The sequence below is a fragment of the Mirounga leonina genome, unplaced genomic scaffold, assembly GCF_011800145.1.
Source record: "Mirounga leonina isolate KUSES-001 unplaced genomic scaffold, KU_Mleo_1.0 Mir_174, whole genome shotgun sequence".
Lineage (NCBI taxonomy): Eukaryota > Metazoa > Chordata > Mammalia > Carnivora > Phocidae > Mirounga > Mirounga leonina.
The window spans coordinates 76,853,217-76,868,913 of NW_023270451.1; the positions used below are offsets into that span (position 1 = coordinate 76,853,217).

General features: G+C 39.5%; 1 protein-coding gene across 1 annotated transcript in view; it reads right to left on the reverse strand.

Annotated features, from left to right (window-relative positions):
* Positions 1–15,697, reverse strand: part of KDM7A (lysine demethylase 7A) — an 86,101-nt gene that overhangs the window by 20,208 nt on the left and 50,196 nt on the right. Inside the window, exons 6-11 of the mRNA XM_035021220.1 lie at positions 15,474–15,660; positions 14,099–14,261; positions 10,552–10,639; positions 9,262–9,368; positions 5,790–5,881; positions 3,450–3,539 (exon numbers count right to left, since the gene is read on the reverse strand). Coding sequence (XP_034877111.1) covers positions 3,450–3,539; positions 5,790–5,881; positions 9,262–9,368; positions 10,552–10,639; positions 14,099–14,261; positions 15,474–15,660 — 727 coding nt within the window. The remainder of the gene's footprint in view (positions 1–3,449; positions 3,540–5,789; positions 5,882–9,261; positions 9,369–10,551; positions 10,640–14,098; positions 14,262–15,473; positions 15,661–15,697) is intronic.

The window sequence follows — 15,697 nt, forward strand, 5'->3', positions numbered from 1 at the left end:
AGGTGCTCAACATCATTAGTCTTTAGGAAAATGCAAATTAACACCACAATGAAAGACTATTTCATACTCTCTAGAAAAGCAAAAATTAAAAGACGGAAAACACCAAACACTAGCAAGAATATAGAATGACAACTCCTACACGTTGGTGGTGACAGCAACACAACCATTTTGGAAAACTGTTTGGCAGATTCTTAGAAAGTGGAAATTCACTTATGACTTGATAACTCTACTCCCAGGTACTTACCCCCCGAAACATGAAAACATGTTTTTGCCACAAAAAGACATACAAGGTTGTTTATAAGTTTTATTCATACTAGCCCTATCTGTATATGACCCAAATATCCATCAAAAGAAGAAGGGAAAACAAATCACGGTTTATTCATTCAGTGGAATACCACTCAGCAACAAAAAAAGAACTCCTGGCAGATGCAACAACATGGATGAATCTCAAAAGCATTATGCTGAAAGAAGCCAGACACAAAAATAGGATATACTGTATGATTGCCTTTATTTGAAATTAAAAAACAGGCAAACTAATCTGCGATGAGAGCCACACAGGTCTGAATGGTGGTAGCTTATGGTAGTCAGACTGACTAGAAGGGGGAGAAAAGACTTTCTGGGGTGACAAAAATGATTTATAGGTCTCAATGGCAGTATTCATTACACAAGTGTCTACTGAGTTTTCATCAAAACTCAAACTGTACTTTTATGATCTGTGCATTTCACTGCATGCAAAAAGAAAAAAGCTAACTGGGAGCTCTGTGTGAGTAGGGCTTGGGTTCATTGTAGGAAGCTGCCTGGGTTGTTCCATCGGAAGGTTTCAAATGGTCACTATCAGTGGATCTTCTTGGCCTGGGAGGTATAGGCCAGGGTGCTAGTGTTTGGAGAGTCAAGTGGAAAAAGAACCATTCACTATGTAGACTGTCACTCAATCCTCTTGTTTTCAGTATGGTACCCATGTCCCTCAGCTGGGTTCAGTGTCCCAAAGTCCAGTCTCAAGTTCAATCTCTCAAACAACTAAACCTCCAGAGTTTTCGGCATGTGTTAAGATAGGGATTTGGAAATCAATTCATTTCTTAAATGGACCTATAATCAATCCTGTTCTCAATCCCACCTCCACTCATATTCAGAGAGTCCGAGTATCCCTAATTCCTGGCTTTTTGTAGGTTCTCCTGTACAAGTAAGACTTGCCTCTGGGCTTTTCCCTCTGCCCACACAATTTTGGCTCTCTAGCCAGCTAAACCAGTGATCACTTGTATATTTGCTTTCCAGCTTCCAAAACTGGCTGGAGTTCATCTCTATTATTCTCTATGTCTTCAGGAATATCTTTTTTATTCTTTTTTTTTTTTAAGATTTTATTTATTTATTTGATACAGAGGGAGTGAGCAAGCACAAGCAGGGGGAATGGCGGGCAGAGGGAGAGAGGGAAGCAGACGCCCCACTGAGCAGGGAGCCTGATGTGGGGCTCGATCCCAGGACCCTGGGATCATGACCTGAGCCAAAGGGAGACACTTAATGACTGAGCCACCCAGGTGCCCCAAGGAATATCTTTTTTATTCTTGTACTATCCTTTTAGTTCAGGTATGGTCAATCTACCAAGTTTAATTAGAATCCTCTTACTTATTTTATTAAAGGGAAAATGCTCAATTAAGGGATATGCCATTTAGAAAGCACAAACTAATTTATACTTCCTAACCAGCAGGACAAGAATACAGAATTTTATCTCTGCCCATTAGACAAATGATCATATGAAATCACAAATTATTTGGCATAATGTGGCTGAATACATTTTCACATACTGAGAACATTTTTCATATTTTTATTGGATTGTCATTTCTATTTCTTCTTTAGTGAAATACCTGTTTATTTTCTTTGCACACTTTTCTACAGCCATTTTGCTGCCTTCTGTACTCGCAACCCTCCAATTTTTAAGAAAAATAAACACGTTGTTGGCTACTTTTGCCCAATTATTCTTGCAGGTATAACTCAGCATTTTAAATACGTAATATTAACTTAGTACTGACATATTTTAGAAATGACATTTATTCAATTATTGTTTCACTTCTCTTAGTAAAGATTTATAGTTTTCAAATAGACCCTTGGGCGCCTGGGTGGCTCAGTCGTTAAGCGTCTGCCTTCGGCTCAGGTCATGATCCCAGGGTCCTGGGATCGAGTCCCACATCAGGCTCTCTGCTCAGCAGGAAGCCAGCTTCTCCCTCTCCCACTCCCCCTGCTTGTGTTCCTGCTCTCGCTATCTCTCTCTCTGTCAAATAAATAAAGAAAATCTTTAAAGAAAAAAAAAAATAGACCCACACCTTTCTTACTGAATTCATTCTTAGCTTTGGTTATCATATATGAGATTTATATATTTATACATCTACATATGTATTTAAGATTATATATGTGACTTTTCATTAAAAAATCTATTTATGTGCAATTACCACCACTCTTTAAAAATAGAAAATATTTTTCTGCCATATCTGAACACCCTGAGAATTATATGAAATATTGTATCCAAGGATATTAAACGCAGCACTTCATTATTTCTTAGATGTATACCTCTTCCATTCCCCAAACACAGCCCTAATCTAAGCTGTTAAATTACCAGGTAGCCTCCATTCCTCCACTTAATTTCCTTTCAGTTCAAGCTAGACACTAACAGAACCAGCTTCCTGAAGAATTACTTTAATCAAAATCTCCTTTAATACCCAGAATAGTTCCTAATTAATAAGTTAAAACACTTAATCTCAGATTTTATGGACTTTTATCAAGGGGCATTTACGTAACCAAGTTGTTCTTTTTTTTTTTTTAAAGATTTTATTTATTTATTTGAGAGAGAGAGAATGAGAGACAGAGAGCACGAGAGGGAAGGGGATCAGAGGGAGAAGCAGACCCCCTGCTGAGCGGGGAGCCCGATGTGGGACTCAATCCCAGGACTCCAGGATCATGACCTGAGCTGAAGGCAGTCGCTTAACCAACTGAGCCACCCAGGCGCCCCTAACCAAGTTGTTCTAATACTTCAGTCAAGGGGGTCTCCTTGCCTCACACCACTAATAGCATCCCAGTTTCCAAACCAGCTTCACCTGGCTCTACTCACCCCACCTTACATTTTCTCTCTTCCTCCAATTACTTAACACATATTCATCTCTGCATAGCAGAAATGAATGGGATCTGAAATTTTGTGTATGCTGTATTTCTTATTCTTGGAGTATGCTGAAGAAACTGAAGTAACTGGTAACTGCTTCCTTCTCACCTCATTAGGATACAACACTCTAAATTTCTCTGTAGGACTTTGGAAGCCTGGAAACCTGAGAGTCCTTCCAAGACGCAGCTCATTCTATTTCATCTAAGAGTATAAGGGCTTTTGAAGTTTGTAATGTGATGATAGATCCATTTGCTTCTCAAAGCAGACAGTAACCAAGCATTTAGATGACAGTTTCTACTCTTACCTCTATTGCTCGAATTACTTTTGAAAGTTCTTTAATAAGATGTCCAGGTCTGACATTGTCTGGGATCTCAAAGGCATGTTCAGATACAAGCTGTATTTGGATTAACAAAGATAAGACAACCAAAGTTATTTACACTGTAATAGACAAAAACTATTTACTAAACAAATTTTGGATTCTCTAGATTTTATAGACATAGCAAAATACTAGTAAGCCAGGTCTCAGAGTTCATGTAGTTGGTACAATACTCTTTAAGGAGATCCTTATTAACTTACAAAATCCTCTTAGCTTGAGTTAAAGATGGACTGTCTCACAGTGAATTTTGCTTTATACTGAGAGGTAACCCTGTACTCTATCCCTTAAAGCCTACTGTGATTCTAACTACTACTATAATTAGTAAAGTAACTAATTAAGTCCAGCATTTAATTCATAATACATTAGGATTTATAAGTGGGAACACAGGCACTAAAAAAATGATCCTATTTCCTATGGGAGGTCTGATTTTGAATAAATTTTTGTAAGCTTTTTTTCTTTTACTAGGAAAAAGATCCCATCAATAGGACAGAGGAATCGCTGAGTTACCATATCTATCTAAATGCAAACTACTGCCATTATTTCTTATGTCTATTTCTAAATAATAACCTTTGTATCTAAGAACATTTTAATTTTTTAGACGCATTCAATATGCTAGTTTTTACTTTTGCTTTACATCTTCTCCTTGGCTTTAGCATAATTTGTTAAAACAGACTAGTAACAACAGTAACAGTAAGTGCTAACTGTGTCAGTCAAGATTCTATACTGTTAAGCACTTTACGAGCATTAACTCATTAATCCTTTCAACAACACTGTGACAGAGATACTACTATTATTCTCATTTTACAATTGAGGGAACGAAAGCACAGAGGTTCGCTAGTTTATTGGCAGCACAGCTGAGATATGAACCCAAACATCTGACTCCAGAGTCCATGCTCTTGAGCGCTGTGCTGAGCTGCCCTCTCCTGGTGGCGCAAGGCGAAGAGAGAGTTAAATGCAAACACCATGCTTTTGAAAGAGCACTTCAAATGTCACGAATTAACAGTATTTATTACTGATGTATCTTACTGTGCATCAAAATCACCGACAAAGTTTGTTAAAAACAGAGGTTCAGATCCCACCACCAATCTATTAAATCAGTATCTCTCAGGGAGGATCCAGGGAGTTTATTTTTTAAAAGATTCTGACAAACACACAAGTCTGAGAACAACTTATCTAAAGCCTTCAGCAGGTAACACATTATACGGTTTTTGCAACACATACTTTATTTTGTTATTACCTTGTTATACAGTTCTGTAATGGACTTACTCCCTTCATCTCCATGATGACCTCTCTGGCCCTCAAAGACCTGATTTCTACTTTCCTGACTGCTTCCACAGTGCCGTGCTCTAGTGCGTACACAAGAGCAATGGTAATCAAGTGAAAAGAGTAGAAAGTTACTGGGAGGGTAACCTATTGATAACTGTCTCCAGTATCTAAGAGCAGGATTTTTATTTCAAGTGGACATTCAAAAAATTAGCATGGAAATATATTTTCATCAGCTCACGTATCTATCACTTGTTAAAGAGTGGCATGTAAAGTTCCAGGAGGGAAATAAAGAGGAGCAAGTCCCTGGTTTTCAAGAGCTCATAAACCTAGTGAAGGAGATAGGAATATATTACTTTACAGACATTACCTGTAAGTCCACTGGCACAAGAAATGTGCTACATAAGCAGAAGGGAAGGACACGGACATGCTGATTCCAAATGGGGATCTGGGATGACCTCTCAGAGGCAGAAGGATTCAAATGCAAACATCACATTTTAGTGAAAAATGAAAGCTCCTGCTTGCAACTTGACCTCCCTTTTCCTTCATTCTTATGAAAGTCTAGCAGATGGAAAGGAATGTGGGCTTTGCAGTCACAGAGACTGAGCTTTAGTCCGAGGTCCACCACAAAATCTTGGGCAAGTTACATAAAATTCTTTGAACCTCAGCTTCTCCATATGTAAAATGGGGATAACGAGAGCAGATGTGAGCTCCAAGTTATTTATTATTATCCTATAACTACATGTTCATTTCTTAGTCAATATCCTAAATACATCTGAATTACTTTCTTTTCCAGATTAAAGAAATACTTAGGTACTTTATTCTCATAAATATAAACCAGCACATTTGTATACACTATACAATAAAATGGAGGTTGTACCAAAAGAGTGATTTCCATTCCCTCGACTGCCACCACTCACGTGCTGCCAAAGCAGCATAAGGACTCTTGTTTTCGATCTTGCCATAGAAACAATAACAATTACTTCTCCAAAGAAAACGACTTACTTCTTTCTTCATCCATAACTTTAAAGCAGCATGCAGTGCTTTCACTCCCTGTACTAGGTAAGTCTGAGGCTGGAAACCATCTTCTCTCAGTTCTGTGGGGATGGAAGTGGGTGGGGAAAGGAGTTAAAGTGCTCCGAAGGTAACAGGGTCAGCTCCAGATGCTGAGCAATCACCAACTATCAAACTGTGTAACTTCTGAATTCCCAGAGAGGGAAAAAGGTGAAAGAAAAAGCAAGAAAGAAAAAGAAACGGAATGACATTAAACGTGGTAGTACCGAATGCTCCAAGTAAATGGAAGCTCACAAACGGTGCTGAGTAAGAGACAAGTCACGCAACAACGTCGGCCTGGATCTATTCACGTGAACTCTAAAAATGGAAGCCATTAAACTACTGTATCGTTTGTGACACAGGTGATGAAACTGAAGAAAAGGATCACCACAGAAGTCAGGATAGGGGTTCTCTTCAGAAGGGAGGGAGGGGGTGCAATGGGGAAAAATGACTGGATGTTTCAAAGGTACTGGCGAGGCTGAGCCAGTGGTACAAGTGACCCAGGTGAGCCTTATAATTAGTATTTGAACTGTCAGAACCGTGTGTACGTATGCAGTGTGCGGGCTATACAGTCAGCCACGGGCATGACACAGTTCACGAACGTGAAGGTAAACACACCACACACACACACACACACGCACCTTTCCCAGGTCTTTAACATTATCTGAAACTCACACAAAATATATCAGATACGGTCTAAAATTCGGGTAAGTCGGGTGCCTGGGTGGCTCAGTTGGTTAAGCAACTGCCTTCGGCTCAAGTCATGATCCTGGAGTCCCGGGATCGAGTCCCGCATCGGGCTCCCTGCTCGGCAGGGAGTCTGCCTCTCCCTCTGACCCTCCCCTCTCTCATGCTCTCTCTCTCTATCTCATTCTCTCTGTCAAATAAATAAATAAAATCTTTAAAAAAAAAAAAAAGTCTAATAAAATTCGGGTAAGTTGAAGCAAAAGCAAAAGGTTTCACTTCTGTCCAATGGCTAATTTACTCACATAAGTCCAGAATTAGTCCACTGTTTTATTATTACACTAAACACAGTTAAGTTTCATACAATCTCTCCTCATTTAACCCATCATATAAGCCTAGTAACAGTCTGACAGCTGGTAAATAACAGGCCACAGTGGCAAGTTAAAAGATCAGGGATGGAAGAACATAATGTGGCACGACAGGACCACCATCCCTGCTTCCAGGATGAATGCCTAGGAGGACGGCAATTGGTACAATGGTCATTTCACCCCAGCCTTAGTGGGACTGGATTGACCCCAAGTACTGCCAGGTATCCTAACCTGTACTGATCCAGCTGATGAAATAAAAATGTGCTAAAACCTGACCTACCAGTATCCTTTTACAGTAGTCTCTTTTAAGTCGTTAATGTACAGGGTCATCTATCCAGTCAGACCTCAACACTTCTGAACTCTCAATGGCCTAAAACAAAGGCTAAATCATTCTAAGACCAAGCAACTTGCAGTTTGCGGCTGCAAGAGGAACAGCAAGATTTCACCTTTCAGATAAATCCTTAACTTTGTTCTAAAAAGCTGACTGATGAACCCCCTCTTGGACATTAGGAAAAAGCATCACTTGAAGTGTGGGCGTATGTTAGTGAGGAGAGAAAAGATGGAAAAAGACACTGAACCTTCTGCGTACTGAACTGCCAATCTCTTATCTGGAGGGTTCAGTAACCGGGTTGTATTTCCAAAACACAAGGACATTTACAAATTTTTTGTAAGTATTTGTAAGTGTTCCTATTTTTCTAGGCTTCTACTTGGATAGGAGACTTTACTGCCCATCACTCTACTAGAAGCTACATACGGCAACTCTATGTGTGGTCCCCTGTGAGATTCCTGCAGCCAAGACACCAAGACACACTCACTGAAGATGAGCTGCCTCAGCCTCACCAATACCTGAAAACATTGAGTAAGTCAGGGACTCAGGATAAGGATGCATTTTTGGAGAGAGACTGGTCTTGTGCAGAAAGAAGCCAATCCTCGGGCACCTGGGTGGCTCAGTCGGTTAAGCGACTGCTTTCAGCTCAGGTCATGATCTTGGAGTCCCGGGATCGAGTCCCGCATCGGGCTCCCTGCTCGGCAGGGAGTCTGCTTCTCCCTCTGACCCTCCCCCCTCTCATGTGCTCTCTCTCTCTCATTCTCTCTCTCAAATAAATAAATAAAATCTTTAAAAAAAAAAAAAAAGAAAGAAGCCAATCTTCTTCATCCATGGGCTCCTTCTTCCATCATACATATATACCTGCACCACGTCAAGACATTGATCTCTATACTGCTGCATGGTGTGGGATGGGGCCCTACTGTTCCTTCCAAAGAGAACGAGGCTGTTTTTTGGTTTTGTTGTTTGCGGAGAAAATCATAAGTGATTTTATCATTTAATTCTGTGCATGCTACCCTGGGAAGTAAGTTATTGTTTCTTTTCATTTTACCTTTTCTTCTTGTGCAACTTTTAAATGGAAATTTAAAAAACCCATATGTTTAGAACAGACTTTACTGTTTAATCTGTTATAATAGTAGCACTATTTGCAAACTGATTAGAAAAGTCAAACAACACAAAAACCAGACAAACTGTGTTCTCATGGGCACAAGCAAAAGAACAAATAGAAGTAGACACGACAATCAGTCTCCAATTTTGAAACCAAAGATAAAACACCAAAATCTGAAATTCCACATAAAAAAGGTAGCTAAGTTTAAATAAATGTCCCCTCCCAAAACCATTTTCTTCAACAGACTCATAGCCTGACCTTCAGCTGGTTTGTGCTAACAGGTGTCTTGGACCAGCCAGCATCATAGTCGTAATGGTAATGGCACAAGCACTCCCTGCTTCTCTCAGGACATGAAAAAGTCCCTCGATTTTTTTTTTTAAGATTTTATTTATCTGACAGAGAGAGACACAGCAAGAGCGGAACACAAGCAGGGGGAGTGGGAGAGGGAGAGCAGGCTTCCCGCCGAGCAGGGAGCCCGACGCGGGGCTCGATCCCAGGACCCCGGGATCACGACCTGAGCCGAAGGCAGAAGCTTAACGACGGAGCCACCCAGGCGCCCCTTCCCTCAATTTTTTAAAGCAAATGTTTGGGAACACACATGACAGAAACAGTCCTGTAGCTTGAACTGCACTTGTGAGGGAGGCACGTTTACATGTCTGACAGTGTGTGCAGGCTGCTAGAGTCCAGGGTGAAATGAACATTTTTCAGTATTACCTGTGCTGTTCTGATGCAGCTCTTCACAGATCTGATTTTTAAGGCTACGGACTAGAGAGTCTGATGTGTTAAAAGGCTCCTGACAGGGGAAATCATGCATGTTTTAAAAAACAAAACAGGAGCAATAGCTACACCATAATAATAATAAAGGAGCCCCTCTTTCTATCAGTGGCTTTTCACGAATTTACAAACATCAGGCATCATAATGTATAGATTATTAATTACCTTTCAAGGTTTCCAGCAAATTTTTGGCTACAAACCAACATATGGCTTCAAAGAAAGGGAATTTGAAAAGATCTGGTGTTTTTAGCCTTTTTTCCATCTCATAACACCTAGAGAAATTTGAAGAAATTTAGTATTAATATTAGCATTTCCAAGTTAAATGGAGGCAACCAACTTAAGGAAAATAAAACGAGCACACATTTGAATAAGAATGAACTGTGATCTTATCCGGGTCTGACCTTAACAAATCTGACAGCATACTGAAGATTTACACTGGTCTTCCCAAAGATCAGAACCTTGGGATATGCATCGTCGTCTTAGCAGAAGGAATTTCACAAGGGTTCCACCATAACAAATAAAACAGTACGTGTAGAAAACAGCTCCCTGTGTTAACACCACAACACCCACTCCGGGAGTCTTCTTTAGGCTCTACTAAGCATTCAAGCTCAAGGACACACTTGGCGCTGGTGGAGGTGAGAAGACAGGATCCACAGCCTGCCACAGTGTTATTCTTCTATGGGAGTCCTGGCAGCAATCCCTACAGCCAGTAGTCCTCTTTCCCCCAGGGACACTCCAGGTAAAGAAGCAAGATTCACATTTGACGGTGTGGGAGGTGCCCTGGCTTCGAGCTTCATGACACTATTTCTCGAAATATCTCTACAGACACATAGCTTCCAGGGTTCCCTCGGGGCTTGCCAAGTTACAAGAGTCACCACACTCAGGAAAGCCCAAACATATGGATTCTCTAGTTCTCCCAGTCCTGAGGCAGTTAATCAGTCAGAAGTCATCTTACCTTAAACAGTGTAGCCTGGTAACATTCTACTCTCTTTAGGCTACCGGGGGAACAGAGTTACCCAAAGGTCAATCTCAGACATAAGGGAAAATAGCTGTTAATCCTTTACCCACAGCAAAACTAAAGCAGCAATCCTAAATTCGGATTACTTTCCACCAGCACCGAGTCTGACTGGATTTGGTTCCTTTCCCTAACTGTAAAAACAGCCAAAGGATAGAGCCCACACATTTTTATAAAATTTTGAAATTCAGGGATATATTTAGTGTCAAACTGAATAAATGACTCTTTTTGTTTTTAGACTTGAAATGCATCAAGGAGTCTTTCTAACAAAATCTTATGATAATACATTTGGTTTAAAGGTCCTATTCCTAATAATTCCTCAAGGCCTACCTCTGAGATTGCAATTAAAATATATTACTGAATTTATTTGTTTGAAACTTTAAAAATAATATCTTATTTAAGAAAAAACAAAAGATCTTTTAGATCCCTATGACACAAACCTGAGCTGCATGCCAATGTTAAGGTTATGCAGAAAGTTCCCCCCAAAAGCCATACAGTCCTGAGATGTGAGCACAGCATGAATCCACCCTGGAACAGTTAAAATATACATCAGTGAGTTTCCAATAGTTAAACCAAACAAATGTGATCTCTACCTGTGAAATGAGAAACTCAAAATACCAACACCAGTTTACTTCATACTCCACCAGAGCTGGAGAAGTTAATGCCTATTATAATCTAGAGACACATTCGTTCAAGTATTTATTAAATACCGATTATATGCCAGACTCTGTGCTGAGTTTCAGAAAACAAATGCATTGATCCAATCAGACAAAATCATGGTACAGGATAGGTGATGGTTTTTGTGGTTGCTGCTGTTTTAGTTTTTTAGTTTAAAAACACAATCCAATTTCACATTCAAAATGTTACTCTAAGAGGAGTCAAATACGGTAAAGAATAAAGTGAGCACATTTCCATTAAATGAACATGGGACTGGCTGTGCACTTCACTTCTTTAGTGTCATCCAGAAATGAGCAGTGCTCTGAGGGACTAAGCAAGGAGCAGGAGTGGAATTCAACTGGAGACCTGGCACTAAGAAGAAAAAGGGAGATCACCCACATTTCGCTGTGGAGGGCTATGGGTCCTAAGATACAAATGTTGGCAATTAAAATGATGTCTTATTTTCCCATAAATATGTTTTCAAAGTAAGAATCATTTCTAAAAGATGATGCCTAACTTTTGAAAACAAAATCCATGGACTGAACATAAAGCCTTCATATAAAAATAAATATGTACAAGTATGTTTGCGAGTAAAAATTAGCTATTAAAATAGATCCCATTTTCTTTATATTTTTCATTTTTTGATCCCTCACTATGCTATGACACGGAAAAAATTCCGTTAAAGACTCACTTTCAAGTGGTGCCATTTGTGTGCTCAAAGGCACAAAGCCTTGAGCTTCACCCTGAAATCACAAATGAAAAATTTTTGTCAGCTACAAATCCTACCGATCAATGGTTCTCAACAGAGGCAGCACTGCCTGTAAAGGATGTTAAGGAACGTTTGAGGATTTTTTTTGATTGTCTCAATGATCAAGAGGCATCAGTGATATTACATGAGCGAGAGCCAGGGATGCAACAAGCAGGCCACTCCATATAGTAAGCAACAGTCGTGCATTACTCAGGACTCTGCTGGGCATTCATATAGGTACAAAATCTGCCATTAATGGTCTAAGTCTAGAAACTGTAAGTCCATTATATAAGTAAGCCAAGTATTTTTTGCACAGTTTTGGCACAATTTTCCAGGAATACAACTACTCTGTAAGTTGAAGGAAACTATAGTCTGTCTGGAAATTTATCAGTTGCCAGCTACCCTGGGAAAAAGCAACAGTCCCTAGGGCAGTGGTTGTCTAAGTGCGGCCCCAGACTGGCAGCAACAGCCAACAATTGGGAACCTTTAGAAATGCAATTCTCAACACGGCCCTCCCGCCCCCCTGCCCCCCAGATCTACTGAATCAGAACCGCTGGGGATGAGGCCCAGCAATTCATGCTTTAATAAGCCCTCCAGATGATTCTAATGCTCAGTGACATTTGAGAACCACTAATCTACACCAATGCTATAGAATTTGAGTTGCCAATCATACACCTGTATGAGCAGGCACATTTTGAAATAGTATTTTATTATAAATTGCTTTTTGGTTTCTTCTTTCTATTCCAGTTAGATCATTACATCAATTTGGGGGGACATAATTGGTATAGGAGGTTATAGCATGAATGAATTTGAATTCAAGATTTTGAAGAGAGCATAACAAAATATTTGTTGCAAAAGGGAGCCCTGGGAAGAGGAATTAAGGGAGGAGCTGAGCTCATGCACAATAAAAATATTGATACTTATCTAGATTTTATAAAGTCTGGCATGTATTCATTCATTTATTCAATACCTATTTATTATTACATACACCAGAGGCAAGGCAAGAAAGCAAGGCCTGTGGCAACAGATCCCTGTGAACTCCGGCAAGTAAGGTCACCCACATCGGAAAACCATAATTCTCAAAACCAGTGGCTGGGAGAGTCCACAGCCTGCATTCAGTCACATCTCAAAGTGACACTCCTGATACCTATACTTGAGACTATAGCTAAGGCTGGTATTCAGTCCCTTCCCAGGGTCCCTCAAAATATACCCACTGCCTCCAGTGTCCCAGGACAGCAGCCCAGATTCTTACAGCAGGGTTGGCCTTTGATAGCAATGGAGAGCTGACCCGTTAAAATTGAAAGCATGTCATCAAAATTTTAAAATTTTGTGCAAAGGACATTACAAAGAACGTATAAAGAAAATGAAATCATAAGCCCCAGAACAGGAGAGTTACTTGCAAATCATATATCTGGACATATCTAGATCATATATCTAGTATACAGAATATATCAAGAACACTTACAGCTCAACAATAAAAAGACAAATAACCCAATTAAAAATGGGCAAAGAATTTGAATAGACAGTTCTCCAAAGATAGATATACAAATAGCCAATAAGCACAAGAAAAAAGTTCAGCATCATTACTCATTAAGGAAATGCAAATCAAAACCACAATAAGATACCATTACTTCACATCTACTGGAACGGTCAAAATAAAAAAGATAATTACAGTGTTGGTAAAGACGTGGAGAAACTGGAACATGTGTACAGACGTGGAGAAATTGGAGCTGGTGGGAATGTAAAGTGGTGCAACCACATGGAAAAGAGTTTAGCAGTTCCTCAAAAAGTTAAACATCATAAACTCTATGGCCCCACAGTTTCATTACTAGGTATATATATATATATAACCAAGAGAAATGAAAACCATACCTCCACACAAAAACTTCTACACAAATGTTCAAAGCATCACTATTCGTAATAGCCAAAAAGTGGAAACAACCCAATGTTCATCAACTGATGAATGGATAAACAAAATGTGGTTTATCCATATAGTGGAATATCATTTGGCCATAAAAAGTAAGGAAGCGCTGACATGTGATACCACATGGATGAGCCTAGTAAACATTAAGCTAACGAAAAGAAGCTAGATACAAAAGACCACGTATTCCACATATTATACATGAAATATCCAGAATAGGCAAATCCACAGAGACAGAAAAGTACAGTTAGTGGCTGCCCGGGGCACAGGGGAGGGGGAATGGGGAATGCCTACTAACTGGTAGGGGTTTCTTTTTGAGGTGATGAAACGTTCTGCAAGTGCTATGGGTGCACAACTTTGTTAATCCACCAAAAAACACTAACTTGTACACTTTGAAAGGATAAATATTATGGCATATGAATTTTATCTGAATAAAAATTAAAATGAAGGCAAATGACATAAAACACAATTCCAAAACAGATCCTAACTACAAGAGAAGCCCTCTGAGGGTCAAAGCAATGAAAAGTCCAAGATCAGAATTCTCTCTCAGGCTATGCAAAGCTCTTTTCCAACCATGTTAAAGCCAGAGGTTCTAATAAAAAGCCGACTCCATGTGACTGAGCATCAACTATGGGGAGAGGGGATGGGAGGAAAGCCTTACCTGTAGGAACAAATAAAGTATGTCCCTGCTTTACCACACATTTGTAGCATTTATCCACCTTATCTCCAAAGAACACCTCACTCTGGGTCACAGATGAACTCCAAGACTCATAAAGTGCCAAGTTTTCATCTGTTGGCTTTATCAAATAGAAAATCTTCTCACCCTAGAAGGAAGTAATCACACTATTTTTGAAAAAAAAAAAATGCCACTCTTAGGATGGCCTACACGGATCAATATTCCAATATAATGATCTAAATTAAATTAGATAATTATCAGATTTTTTAGGCTCAAGAGGACATCTTTCACAAGCTGATCAATAACTATCGCCCTTAATAAGCATCTTCACAAAAGCTAAAGCTCCCCCTCCAAAATATGACCAGGAGTCAATAAAGTAGCATTGGAGAAACAGTTACAAGAGAGGAGGGTAAGCATCACAGACATCTTACTGATCTCATTTTCACGGTAGGGAAGTAAATACATGTTAATAGGCCCAGGTCACAGAGTCATCTCTGCAAACTTTGCCCTTGCCCCTAAGATCTATAATATGATTATTTTTTTTAAAGACCTGTAAATAAACTTCCTTTAATCAACTAACCCTTTGCCTTCTCGTAGAGAAGAAGAATGGGAGCTCAAGGACACAGCATCGAATACAGTCCAGAGCACTGCTGAAACACAGGCATTGTATATGGACCAAGGTCTGGTCCTAGACCAGCACTGTCCATAGAACTTTGTGTGATGATGGGAATGCTTTATATCTGTGCTATACAATGCGCCAGTCATAAGCCACATGTGGCTACTGAGCACTTGAAATGTGACTAGTGCAAATAAGGAACTGAATTTTAAATTATATTTAATTATAATTATTTAAATTTAGCCACATGTGGCCAGTGGCTACTGTACTGAATAGTGCAGTTCTAGATAAAGCAAGGTCAATATAAGCTGCCAAGAAGAATTAGTAGTTTCATGGGCATTTCTGACTTATTCAACTAGCTGTCCTGGCCTACCCTGAAAATCAGAAGCAAATATTACTGTAATTTTGCTGTAATCCAGTATTTGATTCAGGGATTAATGGAAAATTGACTAGGGCAAAGAGGAAACAAAGAGACAAAAGGCTACAAGAGACCAATTTATAAGATGGGGACAAAAAAAGGAAACTAAATATAAATTAAAAACTCATGGTGGCCCCTCCATTACTTGAGATTTAAAAAAACAAAAACAAAAACATAATGCTTAAAGGTAAAATGCTGGATCCTACTTAAAAAGTACAAAAACTTTCCTCTTTATAGATGTCATTTACAGCAAATAAATGCATTCCTGGAAAAATAGGACTAAATGTTTCCGTCAATGAGAGAACAAAGAAATACCCCAATCTTACCCAGAGGACATGGTACCAAACTGAAGTTCCACCAAAGTCAATGTGGAAATCTGTGTAGCTGTCTTGAACTCCCATTAAGCAATATTTCTGAACAAATGGCTTGGGAAAAACTGAATCATCTGGCCAATAATTTTCCACCCAGGAAAGTTTTCTGGCTATATCAGGGACCTCCACCAATTCAGACATCCTTTAAAAAAACAAACACACATATACACACATACCCA